General features: G+C 46.3%; 1 protein-coding gene across 4 annotated transcripts in view; it reads right to left on the bottom strand.

Annotated features, from left to right (window-relative positions):
- The window catches only part of greb1l (GREB1 like retinoic acid receptor coactivator), a 417,126-nt gene that overhangs the window by 40,019 nt on the left and 361,853 nt on the right, over nucleotides 1–15,254 (bottom strand). For all 4 annotated transcript variants that reach the window (XM_072467885.1, XM_072467884.1, XM_072467887.1 and 1 more), the window contains 2 exons: nucleotides 8,700–8,842; nucleotides 6,138–6,299 (listed from right to left, as the gene is read on the bottom strand). In XM_072467885.1, coding sequence (XP_072323986.1) covers nucleotides 6,138–6,299; nucleotides 8,700–8,842 — 305 coding nt within the window. The remainder of the gene's footprint in view (nucleotides 1–6,137; nucleotides 6,300–8,699; nucleotides 8,843–15,254) is intronic.

Here is a 15,254-nt window from a genome sequence, read left to right as displayed (position 1 = left end):
AATCAAAACCCCAAAAACGACCCTTCAGCCCAAGAAGCAAGATCCCCGTCGCGTATTTACCCCTCCCCCCCCCCCCCCCCATCCTTTTTATAATCACCCCCCATCCCCCTTTAACAGCTAACAATGGCCAACTCTCTGATATATAGTATTAACGGCCGGCATCTTCTGTAGAACCCTTCGATCGAACCCTTCATGGTGTAATAGACCTTCTCGAGGTGCAAAAATTCCATCAAATCACCTAACGATGCTGGTAGCCTCCTACTCAGCAGGATCCGCCTTTGCACCACCAACGAAGCGAAGATATGGATATCCTCCCCTGCACCAGTACACAGCTCCCGCAAATCCCAAACTCCAAAACATAGCCAACAAAGGACAGGGGGCGGGATTCTCCCAGCCCCGCGCCGGGCCGGAGAATCCCCGCAACCGCGCCACACCGCCGGCACGCGATTCTCCGCCGAGCCACTGCGCATGTCCTCGTTGACACCGGTGCCACTGCGCATGCGCGGGTTGACGCGGCGCACAGTTCGCGTCAAGATGAGAGGCTGGAGCGGCATGAACCTCTCCAGCGCCGTGCTGGCCCCCTGTAGGGGCCAGAATCGGTACTCCCAGCAGCCACGAGGGCATTGACACTCTGCCGCCGAATGGGAGAATCCCGCCGAGGGCTCTAGCTCAATACTTCAGATCCCCCAATTTGGAACAGGACCAGAACATGTGTGTGTGTGTGTGTGGTGAGCAGGCCCTCTCAAACATCGGTCACACCTATCTTCCACCCTGTCAAAAAACCGACTCGTCCTAGCCTTAGTTAGGTGCACTTGAAACACTACCTTACGCTGTATCAGGCTAGGTCTTGCACATGACGAAGTGGCATTCACCCTCCGCAGCACTCCATACCTCCTCCTCCAGTATTGGGCCCCATTCCTCCATCCATTTAGCCTTTATCTCTTCCACCCAACTTAATTCTTCCCCTGCAATCTGTTCATACATGCCAGACGTGCTGCACTCCTCCGGCCTTGAACTGGAGAGAATCTCCTCCGATAAGGATGACGGCGGCACCACTGGAAAATCCAGGAACATCTTCTTCACAAAGCTCTACACCTGGAGGTACCTAAACACGCCCGAGCCTGCCAACCCAAATTTCTCCCTCAATTCCTCCAAGCTGGCAAACCGCCCTTCCAGGAATAAATCACTTACAATCTCTGGCCCCTTCTTTTTCCATGACGCAAATGTGGCATCCAGCGATGCCAGCTCAAACAGGTGGTTAGCACAAATGGGAGCCATCCTTGAGGCTGCCCCCACTTAAAATGCTGGTGGAGTTACCTACATATCTTTGACACCACCACTGGGTTCACTGAATACCGTGTGACGCCATTGTCAATGCCCCCAAATTTGTCCCTCTGCATGACCTAGACTCCACCTGAACCCAGAGGGCCCCTGGGTCCCCGCAAGACCCCAACATCTTCTCTGTATTGGCTGCCCAGTAATAATATAACAAATTTTGTAGTGCCAATCCTCCTAAATGTCTTTCCCTCTGAAGAACCCCCTCCAAATCCTCAGAACCGTACCCGCCCAAATAAAGCAGGAAATAAGCCATTCGGCCCTTTAGAAAAATGACTCGGGCAGAACACTGGGGAGCACTGAAATAATAACAGAAATCTTGGCAAGTTGTTCATCTTAACCGATTGGACCCGGTCCGCCAAAGATAGTGGGAGATTATCTCTGTAGGTCTGTCTTAACTCTACTCACTAAGCTCGTGCAGTTCAACCCTCAGAGCCATGTGCAATCCCCAGCTACTTGGACACCGAAGTATCGAAAACTAGTCCCCGCTAACCGAAATGGCAACCTCGCCAATATGGCTCCGCTCCGCAATGCGACAAACACAGAATATTCGCTCTCATCTATAATCAACTTATAACCGCAGAAGGACCCAAATCTCTGCCAAATACCCAAAATATTCCCCACAGGTGACCCCGGATCCCACACGTACAGCAGCAAATCATCTGCATATAATGATATCCTATGCTCCACCACATCCTAACAGTTCACTCCACATATTTGAGGCTCTCAAAGTCAAGGCCAACAGCTCAATCGGCAGCGCAACCAACACAGAAGACATTGGACATCCCTGTCTCCTGCCCCGATGCAACCGGAAAGACCCTGAGCTCATGGCTAGCAAATGGGGCCGCATACAACAGTTGTAACCATGACACAAACCCAGGACCAAACTCAAACCTCTCCACGACTGCAATGAGGTACTCCCACTCAACCCGGTTGAACGCCTTCCCCATATCCAATGACACAATTATCCCTAGTTTTGGCCTGGCTGCAGGGGTAAGCACCACATTCAATAACCGCATTCACATTGGATGACACTTTCTATCCCTTCATAAACTCGGTCTAGTTTTACCCCACTAGCCCCAGAAGGCAAGACTCCAGCCTTAAAGCTAACATCTCGGGGGCGGCAGGTGGCGCAGTGGTTAGCACTGGACTGCGGCGCTGAGGACCCGGGTTCGAATCCCGGCCCTGGGTCACTGTCCGTGTGGAGTTTGCATGTTCTCCCCATGCTGCGTGGATTTCACCCCCACAACCCAAAAATGTGCAGGTGAGTTAGATTGGCCACGCTAAATTGCCCCTTATTGGAAAAAAAAATTGGGGACTCTAAAAGGCTAACTAACACCTCGGCAATAACTTGGCATCTACATTTAGCAGTGAGATCGGGCGATACGACCCAGGGCCCCTTATCCTTTTTCAGGAGCAGAGAGGTGAATGCCTGCCCCAACGTCTCAGGGAGGGAGCACCACACCAAAGAGTCCCTAAACATACCCAACAACAAAGGACCCAACTGATACGCAATCATCTTATAAATTTCCACCGAGATCCATCCGGCCCCGGTGCCTTTCCTGCCTGCATGTATCGCAATGCTAGCTGAATATCCTCCAGACCCAGCGGTGCCTCCAGATCCTCCCACAATTCCTCCCCCACCTTGGGAAACTCCAAACCACCCCAGAAACGCCATCATTCCCCATCTGTTTGACGGAGGTTCCGACCTATATAGCGTTTCCCGGAGGACTGGAGAATAGCCAATGTTGTTCCTCTGTTTAAGAAGGGTAGCAAGGATAATCCAGGGAACTACAGGCCGATGAGCCTTACTTCAGTGGTAGGGAAATTACTGGAGAGAATTCTTCGAGACAGGATCTACTCCCATTTGGAAGCAAATGGACGTATTAGTGAGAGGCAGCATGGTTTTGTGAAGGGGCGGTCGTGTCTCACTAACTTGATAGAGTTTTTCGAGGAGGTCACAAAGATGATTGATGCAGGTAGGGCAGTGGATGTTGTCTATATTGACTTCAGTAAGGCCTTTGACAAGGTCCCTCATGGTAGACTAGTACAAAAGGTGAAGTCACACGGGATCAGGGGTGAGCTGGCAAGGTGGATACAGAACTGGCTAGGTCATAGAAGGCAGAGATTAGCAATGGAAGGATGCTTTTCTAATTGGAGGGCTGTGACCAGTGGTGTTCCGCAGGGATCAGTGCTGGGACCTTTGCTGTTTGTAGTATATATAAATGATTTGGAGGAAAATGTAACTGGTCTGATTAGTAAGTTTGCAGACGACACAAAGGTTAGTGGAATTGCGGATAGCGATGAGGACTGTCAGAGGATACAGCAGGATTTAGATTGTTTGGAGACTTGGGCGGAGAGATGGCAGATGGAGTTTAATCCGGACAAATGTGAGGTAATGCATTTTGGAAGGTCTAATGCAGGTAGGGAATATACAGTGAATGGTAGAACCCTCAAGAGTATTGAAAGTCAGAGAGATCTAGGTGTACAGGTCCACAGGTCACTGAAAGGGGCAACACAGGTGGAGAAGGTAGTCAAGAAGGCATACGGCATGCTTGCCTTCATTGGCCGGGGCATTGAGTATAAGAATTGGCAAGTCATGTTGCAGCTGTATAGAACCTTAGTTAGGCCACACTTGGAGTATAGTGTTCAATTCTGGTCGCCACACTACCAGAAGGATGTGGATGCTTTAGAGAGGGTGCAGAAGAGATTTACCAGAATGTTGCCAGGTATGGCGGGCATTAGCTATGAGGAGCAGTTGAATAAACTCGGTTTATTCTCACTGGAATGACAGAGGTTGAGGGGCGACCTGATAGAGGTCTACAAAATTATGAGGGGCATAGACAGAGTGGATAGTCAGAGGCTTTTCCCCAGGGTAGAGGGGTCAATTACTAGGGGGCATAGGTTTAAGGTGAGAGGGGCAAGGTTTAGAGTAGATGTACGAGGCAAGTTTTTTACACAGAGGGTAGTGGGTGCCTGGAACTCGCTACCGGAGGAGGTGGTGGAAGCAGGGACGATAGTGACATTTAAGGGGCATCTTGACAAATACATGAATAGGATGGGAATAGAGGGATACGGACCCAGGAAGTGTAGAAGATTGTAGTTTAGTCGGGCAGCATGGTCGGCACGGGCTTGGAGGGCCGAAGGGCCTGTTCCTGTGCTGTACATTTGTTTGTTCTTTGTTTTGTAAAAGGCCCTAAACACCCCATTCACCTTATCCAGGGCGGAGACCAGCCCTCCAAATCCCTAACCTAAATAATCTCCCTGGCCGCCGCCTGCCGCTTTAGTTGGGGAGCCAAGAGACGACTGGCCTTCTCTCCATACTAGTACACTGCTCATTTTGCCCGCCTCAATTGCCATGGGCAATATCAAAGTGTATTTGCAGTTTTTTCCTGCACGCCAAAAGTTCCAGGATTGGTCCCTCGCATTTCTACGATCCACCCCCAGGATCTCATCCACCAATTTCTGTTGCTCCTCCCTCGCCTCCCAGTACACATGTGCCTTATGCGCTATGATTTCTCCTCGGGTTACCGCTTTCAGCGCCTCCCACAAAATCGAGGGCAAGACCATCCCGTTATCGTTATGCTCTACATATTATCGTGTGGCCCTCAAAATCCTTACGCAAAACCCCAGGTCCGCCAGCAGCCCTACATCTTACTGCCATGCCCTGCAATGCTCCCGACCGGCTCAAACACCAGGTCCTCCCAGTACAGGGAATGGTCAGAAATAACCACCGCCGAGTACTCAGCCTTCTTCATCCATCGAGAAGAGTCCGACTCATACTAAAATAATCAGTGCTCAAATACTGTGTACCGAGGAAAAAAATGTGAACACCTCTTGGTTGCGTACACTGCCATAGATCTGCCTCTCCCATCTCCTCCATAAATGGAGACAATACCTTCGCCATTCCCAACCGTGTCCAATGACTTTGGTCTGGAACGGTCTACCTTCAGATCCAACACACTGTTCAAATCAACCCCCAAAATTAATTGGTGGGTGTCCAAATCAGGTACTGATAGTGTTTCAATTCGGAGAGTACACGTCCAGCAGGACCACCGACTTTCCCTCTAACACACCTGCAACCATCACATACCATACCCCCTGATCAGCTATGATGACCCTCTTCCCCCTAACCAGACCTCACCCAGGATTTTTGGAGCCGAGTCTGGCCCCATACCCACTAATGCGTCTCTTATTAAAAACACCACGTTGGCTCCCAGACTCTTTATATGTGAAAAAGCTCTCACCTAAATTGTTATTTATTTTAACTTTCAATGTCAGCCTTAGCTTTGTGATAAGCAACCTCAACTCTCAATCAGCAGGTTGTGGAGTCAAGCTCCACTCGAGACTTGAGGACATAATCCAGGCTGACACTTTGGTGCAGCACTAAGAGAATGCTATACTGGCGAAGGTGCCACCTTTTTGCATGGGTCATTAAACCAAGGCTTTTCTCTCAAGGGGACATAAAAACTAGTGTGGCATTATTCAAAGAACAGGAGATTTCTGGCCAACATTTATCTCTCAAACATTACAAAAAGGTATCAATTGGCTATTACCACACTTTGGTTTCTGGGATCTTACTGTACACAAATTGGCTGCAACATTTCCTTACATTAAAGCAATGGCTACTCTTTAATATTACTCAATTGGCTGAAATGTGCTTTGGGGCATTCCAAAGTCATGAAAGATGCTATGTATATGCAAGTGCTTTTCTTTCCTTTACAACAGTAATGTTTTTAATCTCTTATCAAATTAACTTTAGCTCGAAGTAAAGGTTTTAAGGACATCCTAAAGTTGCTGACCTTATCTGTGACAAGAGGCAGACGCATACTTTCCAGATGTTTACCCTGCTGGCTGAAGACAAAATGCTGCTCCTTTGACTTGGGGATAATAAAATGAAGCTGCACTTCCTCTCCCAACATGGAGGAAGAAAACGTAAATGCATGTAGCGTCGAATCAGACACCTGAAATGTAAATAAATTATGGATTCACTCTCTCCAATGAAGCTTTGTACAAAGATTTATGCAACTGGTAATCCTAGATATCATTGCAGTGAAATCTTATACAAACACCTATGTCATGTGCACTAAATAATAGGAAGTAAGCTACGAGGTAATTTTAGAAAATGATGAAAAAGGAATATTAGAATTAAAAAGTAAAACAAATACAGAAGTAAGTAGTGCAGATAAAAGTAATAGAAAGTGTAGACTATAGTTGTATAGGTAGAAAAACGAGGAGTGTATTAAATTATTAACCAAAGGGGCTGTTGGAGATTAAGTGGATGCACATCATAGCTCAATGGACATATTAAATTAACACCATAGCATAAACCTTACAATGGATTGTATCAGCAAATTTAACAGGAATAAACATGAAGAATCAAGCAAGATTGATCAACCATAACCATAAGGGCCTTTGAATGACTTTATGGAGGATCTTCATAACTGGGGAGAAATAATAATCTTTATTAGTGTCACAAGTAGGCTAACATTAACACTGCAATGAAGTTACTGTGAAAAGTCCCTAGTCACCACATTCCGGCGCCTGTTCGGGTACACAGAGGGAGAATTCAGAATGTCCAATTCACCTAACAAGCACATCTTTCGGAACTTGTGGGAGGAAACTGAAGCACCGGAAACTCATGTAGACACGGGGAGAACGTGCAGACTCTGCACAGACAGTCACCCAAGCCAGGAATCAAACGTGGGACCCTGGCACTGAGAAACAATGGTGCTAACCCCTGTGCTACCATGCCGCCATGAGAAGATTGAAAGCTCTGGTGGTCTATAAAGCACTTTATAAGCAATTTTACAAGCAGGCTCGCAACATCACTGTGTGATATCCTCATTAACAGAGCGATCCAACTAGAACTACATTCGATATGGAGGCCAAGACACCAAAACAGTTATTGCATTGTGAGTGATTTATCCTGATAAGAGTTTCATTCAACAGAAGGTGGTGTGTGGTAGGTGGGCAGCTGCATTTTCCTATTTGTCTGGCAACCTGTGGTGGCTACCTCATGGAGGATTGTGGTGGTGTTGCATCTGTCAGAAAGGCAAATCTATGGTAATTATTATCCAGGATCCATTGCACATTTTATAACTCCTTTATAAACTTGTATTTATTTATGCTTCTAAACAGGGTCTCTGGCGGCAGGTGGCAATTTTGGGGGAAGAGCACAGAACAGGAGAATTGGTCGCCTGCTGTAGATCCCCCCTGCAGGGAGAAGTGTCTTTGGCAAGCTGAGGGTGGAGCCAGATGACATGACGTGAGGGAGGTAGCAGCAAGGACATCTAGGACTTGAATGGCATGAGCCAAGGCCATGAATAGGGAAGCTTGAAGCCTCTGATGTGCAGACTGATTGACAGCACTCATGAGTTTGAGAAGACTTGTGGAGCGAAAGGACAGCAAGACTGCAGCCAGGAGCTGGAGCAGCAGTTCAAAACTGGTGAGTCACTGTGTTGAGGAGCTGAGGACACGAATAGGGCAGAGATCTGGAACATTGGGTGCTGGATCAAAATCCTGGAGCTCCCTTCCTAACAATACTGTGAGTGTTCCGACAACACATGGGCTGCAGTGGTTCAAGAAGTCATCGCACCACCACCTTCTCAAGGGCAATTAGGGATGAGCAAGGGGCTGTTTAGCACAGAGCTAAATCGCTGGCTTTTAAAGCAGGCCAAGGCAGGCCAGCAGCACGGTTCAATTCCCTAACAGCCTCCCCGAACAGGCGCTGGAATGTGGCGACTAGGGGCTTTTCACAGTAACTTCATTGAAGCCTACTTATGACAATAAGCGATTTTCATTTCATTTTTTGCATTTCATTTCAAATGCTAATATAGCCGACACCCACATCCCATGAACAAATAAAAAAAATATTCTTTGCAAATAGTTTGTTCCTTGAAGTTAACCTTTCCCTTGAAGTTTATGTAGCTTTGATGCTGATGGTACAAAGGAACCTTTTTTAATCATGTGCTTAAATCACATGTTACACTAGGTAGCTGCTTTTAAAAATCACACGAGTTATAGACCAAGTTTCTGATAGTGAAGTTACTGAATGGAGACTTCATCCATAAAGAGGAGTGAATGGTGAGGATTACTCTTGCAAATTTCCAATAGGATGGTTACACAGTGGTATTAGTAAAGTTCTATGAACAGTTGGTTAAGCCTAATGATGGAGAATAAGGACTGTTCAGTATGTTCAGTGACTTAAGAGAATGAAGAAAATATACATATTTTATTTATAATAAATAAAATGAGGCAAATAACATTGTGATACCATGGGTAAAAAAAAAAAAATCCATTAAGCATGTAAAAAACTGGCGTATCAGGTTAAAGAAACCAAAATACCCATATCCCGTTCTGACCTGTGTGGCAGGGTTGAAGTCTATGTAATGATGGCAGTGCTCACAGTGATGGAATGTGTTGTATGCAGCATACTTGGTTAGCATAATAGAGACAGTCTCTCGTTTTGCTGATCCTTCATTCGGATTGCGTTCTTTACCGCTTTCTGGAAAATACAGAACCTCTCATTACAACCTACAAAAACTTTAAAAAATTCACACAAAAATTGAAATGTCACAGGGAGGAACTTGCAGATATTTAAATACCTTAATGAACAAATATAGTATCACCATTTTGACTGAACTGAACATCAATGTAGATGAGCCATTAGGCACAACTGATGTAAATTTTCCTCTGTGTACCATTCCAAAGCAGCCGGTGGTGGATTTATTTTTGCATGAGTTGAAGGCTGGGGCTTTCCGCTCCCTTTTTCGTCGGACAGGTTCGATGACGGGAATGGAAAGTCTCGTGAGATGTCCAAATTGTGTTTCGCACTGATGTTAAAGTGTGATGTAATTGTCCCCTCCCCCCACCAGGGACATCACACGTTTCCAATTGTTCAACATCAGCAACAAAATTTCCATGTATTTGCATATAATTCTCAGATCTCTGCGCCTGAATCATCCCGATTAAAACTCGACTGGTCTCCCAAAGCATGCTACCTGGCGAGCAGATCCCCCGGTGGAGTAATGCAGAGGGAAGAGGCGCGCAAGGTGGTTCCTGTTGGAGTACTGTACTTTTTGGCCCTTTTATTAGTGTCACGGTTTGTTTATTCTCGAAAACCCACGGAATTATTGTACTAAAGGTCTTGTACAACTGAAATGTCCAAAAGAGTCAGGGAAAAGGAGAGCAGAAGATCGTCGACAGAGTCTGAGGTTTCTCGAAGCACATCGGCAGGTAAAATAGCAGAGTCAGTGTTTGGTGCTGCATCCACTCCACTAACAGCCAAGGTGCTTTCATGTACCTAGGCAAAAGAATTCAAAAAGCACCAACATATTGTGTCAGAAGACCTCAGGAAATCAGTTGAAAAGGCCTTGGCCCCCATTCGAGCAGCTCTGGGTAAAACTAATCTGACCGTGGATGCCCAGAGAGCAGAGTTGTTTATAACAATTTTTCTTCATCTCCAGTCGGGAGCCTCCCTGCTAACTTAAGAGTTCGCTAATGGGATCAATTTTGAAGGGTTCGCTGCAGCTTAATATAGTAGTTTTTAAAATAATGAGCCAAGTGTTCTTGTTTTGTTAGACGTACAATTTAGTTTTTGTTTGCCTTGCTTCCATTTGTATTTGTACTTCGGTGTGGTTGTATTCAATGGTGATGGCAGTGGGGGAAGGGGGGGGGGGAGGGGGTAGTTTGCTGATGGTGTCTGTAGATTTTGCTTTGTCCAGTCTTTTGACCTGGCTGGTGACCACCTTGGATGGATATGTTTGCTGTACCTTTTTAAGTATCTTTGGGTAATCTCGCTTGGTGGAAATGGCTGACTCTGGTATGGGGCGGGGGGAAACGACCCACGCACACCCAATTTGCTTGGACACCTAGCAGGGCAGTAAGCCAGTTGAGACGCTCAAAGGGCACGTATTACGAGTATGGGGAATGAATGAAATGAATGAAAATCGCTTATTGTCACAAGTAGGCTTCAAATGAAGTTACTGTGAAAAGCCCCCAGTTGCCACATTCCGGCGCCTGTTCGGGGAGGCCGGTACGTGAATCGAACCGTGCTGCTGGCCTGCCTCGGTCTCCTTTCAAAGCCAGCGATTTCGCCCTGTGCTAAACAGCCCCAGTAGGGAGAAGGACAGTCGCCTTTTGGCTCACCAGCTTAAATAGCAGGCAACCTCCCAGGAGATCACACAGATAAATAGTTTGAGCGGTAACCACGTTTCCACCCCTCCACAGGTTAATGCGGCTTTTGAATCTTTTTACCGCGATCTTTATAGATTGGAGCTTCCTGCGGTTGGATCGGTCATGTCTGACGTTTTGGGCGGACTACCCATCCCAATTGTTAGATGGAGAGGAGCGTGAGTTGGAATCCCTGTTACACCCTGATGAAATTTTAAAATGTATTGGATTGATGCAATCCAGCAACGCCCCTGGTCCAGCAGGCATTCCGATTGAATTCGATAAGAAATTCTCGGAGCAGCTTGTGCTTTTAATTTTGGACATGTTCAATAACTCCTTATCCCGGGATCATTGCCCCCTACCCCCATACAGGCCTCTCTTTAATTCTTAAGAAGGACAATGACCCGACAATAGGTCATACCGTCCTATTTCACTTTTGAACGCGGATGTCAAGCTACTTGCCAAGGTGCTGGAGCTTTGGCTGGGGCCTCCACCCTTGCCCACCAGCCCCATTCGTTGGGGCCAGGTAATGGTGAGACCCTAGACTTACCTCACCATACAGGCTGCATCGCAACTTGCTTCCCTCGGTGACATTTTGTAGTCCCTGCCCCTAGTGGCTCTGCTGGAACAAGAAAGCTGACAGCCATTTGTTTGGCATGACGACCATTATATTTCTGTGGGATGAGCCAGCCCAACACTGGTGGGCTTGTTCCTGACTTTTATGACCGGTTTGTTGGCCCATCCAAGCATAAAAGTCAGCTCAGGCAGTCAGGTGGCTGGCTTCACAAGAATTTAAACTTTTGAGGGTTTTTTGGAGCAGCGACCAGCCATCAGTTTCAGGACAAGTTAATCTGCTTGGTGGGCGGCACAGTGGTTAGCACTGCTGCATTACAGCACCAGGGACCCGGATTCAATTCTGGCCTTGGGTGACTGTTTGTGTGGAGTTTGCGCTTTCTTCCTCCAGGTGCTCCGGTTTCCTCCCACAGTCCAAAGATGTGCAGGTTAGGAGGATTGGCCATGCTAAAAGATTGTCACTTAGTGTCCAAATATCTACAGGTTAGATATGGTTATGGGTTAAGGGGACAGGGCGGGGGAGTGGGCCTAGGTAGGGTGCTCTTTCATAGGGTCGATGCAGACTCGAAGGGCCGAATGGCCTCCTTCTCCATTGTTGGATTCTACCTGGAAGTACTAGTCATAGAAATTTTCCATTACAACTTCAATGAGAGAAAATTGCTTTAGTCATCCTGGTCTGAAATAGGTGCAGCAGCCTCAATTCAACATTGAAATGAATCCTCCAATGATTTCAGATGGTCTAACAAAAGATCCAACAATTTAAGAACAACTTCCATCTATACAGCAAGCTTAATACAGTAAAAGCCTTGAGGTGCCTCAGACATGTGTCATTAGACAGAATGGATACTTTATTACAAATTAAACATGAGGGCAGGTGACCAAAAGCATAGTCGGAGAGATAGGCTTGAAGCATCACTATGAAGGAAGAGAGTGAAGTACGGAGAGGAGGAGAGTGAAGTAGGGAGACAGACAGGCTAGCAGAGTGGGCAATTCCAGAGCTTAGCTTACAACTTAGACAGTTGAAGACATGGTTGCCAATGATGGTGCAAAGTAAGTTGAGGTTCATCAGAAGTTGAATAAATTCAGAACTTTTGAGGCTTATGGGCTGGAAAGGATTACAGATATAAGACCATAAGACATAGGAGCAGAATTAGGCCATTCGACCGGTCTAGTCTGCACCACCATTCAATCATGGCTGATACGTTTGTCATCCCATTCTCCTGCCTTCTCCCCATAACCGCTGGTCCCCTTATTAATCAAGAACCTATCTATCTCTGTCTCAAAGACACTCAAGATTTCGCCTCCGCAGCCTTTTGCGGCAAAGTGTTCCACAGATGCACTACTCTCTGGCTGAAGAAATTCCACCTCAACTCAGTTTTAAAGGATTGTCCCTTCAGTCTGAGGGTGTGGCCTCGGGTTCTAGTTTTTCCTACTGATGGAAACATCCTTTCCATGTCCACTCTATCCAGGCCTTCAAGTTTCAATAAGATCCCCCCTTATCCTTCTAAGTTCCAACGAGTACACACCCAGAGTCTTCAACTGCTCCTCATATGACAAGCTTTTCATTCCAGGGATCATTTTTATGAACCTCCTCTGGACCCTTTCCAAGGCCAGCACATTCTTCCTGCAATACTCTCGACATGAATGCTAACATTGCATTTGCCTTCCTAACTGCTGACGGAACCTGCACATTAACCTTAAAAGAATCTTGAACTAGGCCTCCTAAGTTCCTTTGTGCTTCTGATTTGCTAAGCCTTTTCCCATTTCGAAAATAGTCTATGCCTCCATTCTTCTTACCAAAGTGCATAACCTCGCACTTTTCCACGTTGTATTCCATCTGCCTCATCTTTGCCCACTAGCCTAGCCTGTCCAAGTCCTTCTGCAGCCCCACTGCTTCTTTACTACTACCTATCCCTCTATATATCTTTGTATCATCTGCAAACCTAGCACCAGTGCCCTCAGTTCCTTCTTGCAGATCGTTAATGTATATTGTGAAAAGTTGTGGTCCCAACACCAACCCGAGGCACACCACTAGTCACCAGCTGCCGTCCTGAAAAAGACCCCTTTATCCCCACTCTCTGCTTTCTGCCAGTCAGCCAATCCTCGATCCATCCCAGTATCTTACCCTTAACACCATGGGCTCTTTACTTAATTAACAGCCTCCTATATGGCACCTTATCAAAGGCCTTTTAAATAGATCACGTCCACTGATTCTCCTTTGTCTAACTTCCTTGTTACCTCCTCAAAGAATTCTAACAGATTTGTCAGACATGACCTCCCCTTGACAAAACCGTGTTGACTCAGCCCTATTTTATCATCCACTTCCAATTACTCTGCGATCACATCTCTATTAATGGACTCTAAATATCTTGCCAATGACCAAAGTCAGGCTAACCGGCCTATAATTTCCTGTCTTCTGCCTCCCTCTCTTCTTAAACAAGGGTGTTACATTAGCCATTTTCCAGTCCTCTGGGACCCTCCCTGCCTCCAGTGATTCCTGAAAGATCACCACCAATGCCCCCACAATCTCCTCAGCTATATCCTTTACAACCCTGGGGTGTAATTCTTCTGGTCCAGGTGATTTATCCACCTTCAGAGCTTTCAGTTTCCCCAGAACCTTCTCCTTAGTGGTGACCACTACACTCACTTCTGCCCCCTGATTCTCCTATAGCTCTGGTATCCCACTGGTGTCTTCCACCATGAAGACTGATGCAAAGTAACTATTCAGTTTGTCTGTCATTTCTTTGTTTTCTACTTTTACTTCTCCAGCCACATTTTCCAGTGGTCCAATGTCTATTCTTGCCCCCCTCTTACCTTTTATATATTGAAAAATTATCTTCCTAGCTTCTTTTATATTACTAGCTAGCTTACACTCACATTTCATCTTCTCCCCGCTTATTGCTTTTTTAGCTGTCCTCTGCTCGCTTTTAAAGGCCTTCCAATCCTCTGGCTTCCCACTAATCCTCACCACTTGGTATGCTTTTTCTTTTTCTTTTATGCTGTCCTTGACATCCCTCGTCAGCCATGGATTCCTTGTCCTCCCCTTAGCATGTTTACTCCTCCTTGGGATTAATTTCTGTTGTGCCTCCAGAATAACCCCAAAAAACTCCTGCCAGTGCAGTTTCACTATCCTACCTGCAAGGCTCCCCTTCCAATCAACTCTGGCCAGCTCCTCCCTCATGTCTTTATAGTTACCCTTATTCAATTGTAATACCGTTACATCTGATTTTGCTTCTCCCTCTCAAACCGCATGGTGAATTCTTCTTTAAAAATAAATTTAGAGTACCCAATTTCTTTTCCAATTAAGGGGCAATTTAGTGTGGCCAATCCACCTACCCTGCACATCTTTAGGTTGTGGGGGGGAAACCCACACAAACATGGAGAGAATGTGCAAACTCCACACGGACAGTGACCCAGAGCCGGGACCGAACCTGGTACCCACTGCACCGCCGTGCTGCCCCTGCACGGTGAATTCTATCATATTGTGGTCACTTCACCCTAAGGGTTCCTTCACCTTAAGTTCCCTAATCAGGTATGCCTCATTACCATCACCAAATCCAGAATTGCTTGTTCCCGAGTGGGTTCTACCACAAGCTGCTTCAAAAACAACATCTTGTAGATATTCCACAAATTCCTTTTCTTGAGATCCACTACCAACCTGATTTTTCCCAGTCCACCTGGGATTTGAGAATGAAGATAAGAATTGTAAATGACGCATTGGTGGAGTGGGAACCACCGTAAGTCAACAAGCACAAGGGTGAATGAGACTTGGTATGAGTTTGAATGTCAACAGCAGTGTTTTAGATAAACTCAACTTTATAGTGAATGGAAGACTGGAGGAGCAGTGTGCCATCTAGCCCATTGGGCCACTATGAAAGTACATGGAGTACTGTGATGCTCAAAAGATGGTGTGAGACATTCTCCCCGTGTTTGCGTGGGTTTCGCCCCCACAACCCTAAAATGTGCAAGCTAGGTGGATTCGCCACCCTAAATTGCCCCTTAATTGGAAAAGAAAAATGAATTGGGTACACTAAATTTATTTTAAAAAAATAAAAAAGGATGGTGTGAGGCCTGAGAAATGCCCAAATGACGCACAGAGTAATTGGCTCTTCAACTCAGATAGGAGCCAGCAGGAACATTGTTGAGCTTAATCAATCCGCTCCAGGGTCAAT

This window comes from Scyliorhinus torazame, chromosome 11 (assembly GCF_047496885.1).
Source record: "Scyliorhinus torazame isolate Kashiwa2021f chromosome 11, sScyTor2.1, whole genome shotgun sequence".
Lineage (NCBI taxonomy): Eukaryota > Metazoa > Chordata > Chondrichthyes > Carcharhiniformes > Scyliorhinidae > Scyliorhinus > Scyliorhinus torazame.
Note: the sequence above shows the minus strand (reverse complement) of the source record. Positions and strands in the feature narration are given on the sequence as shown.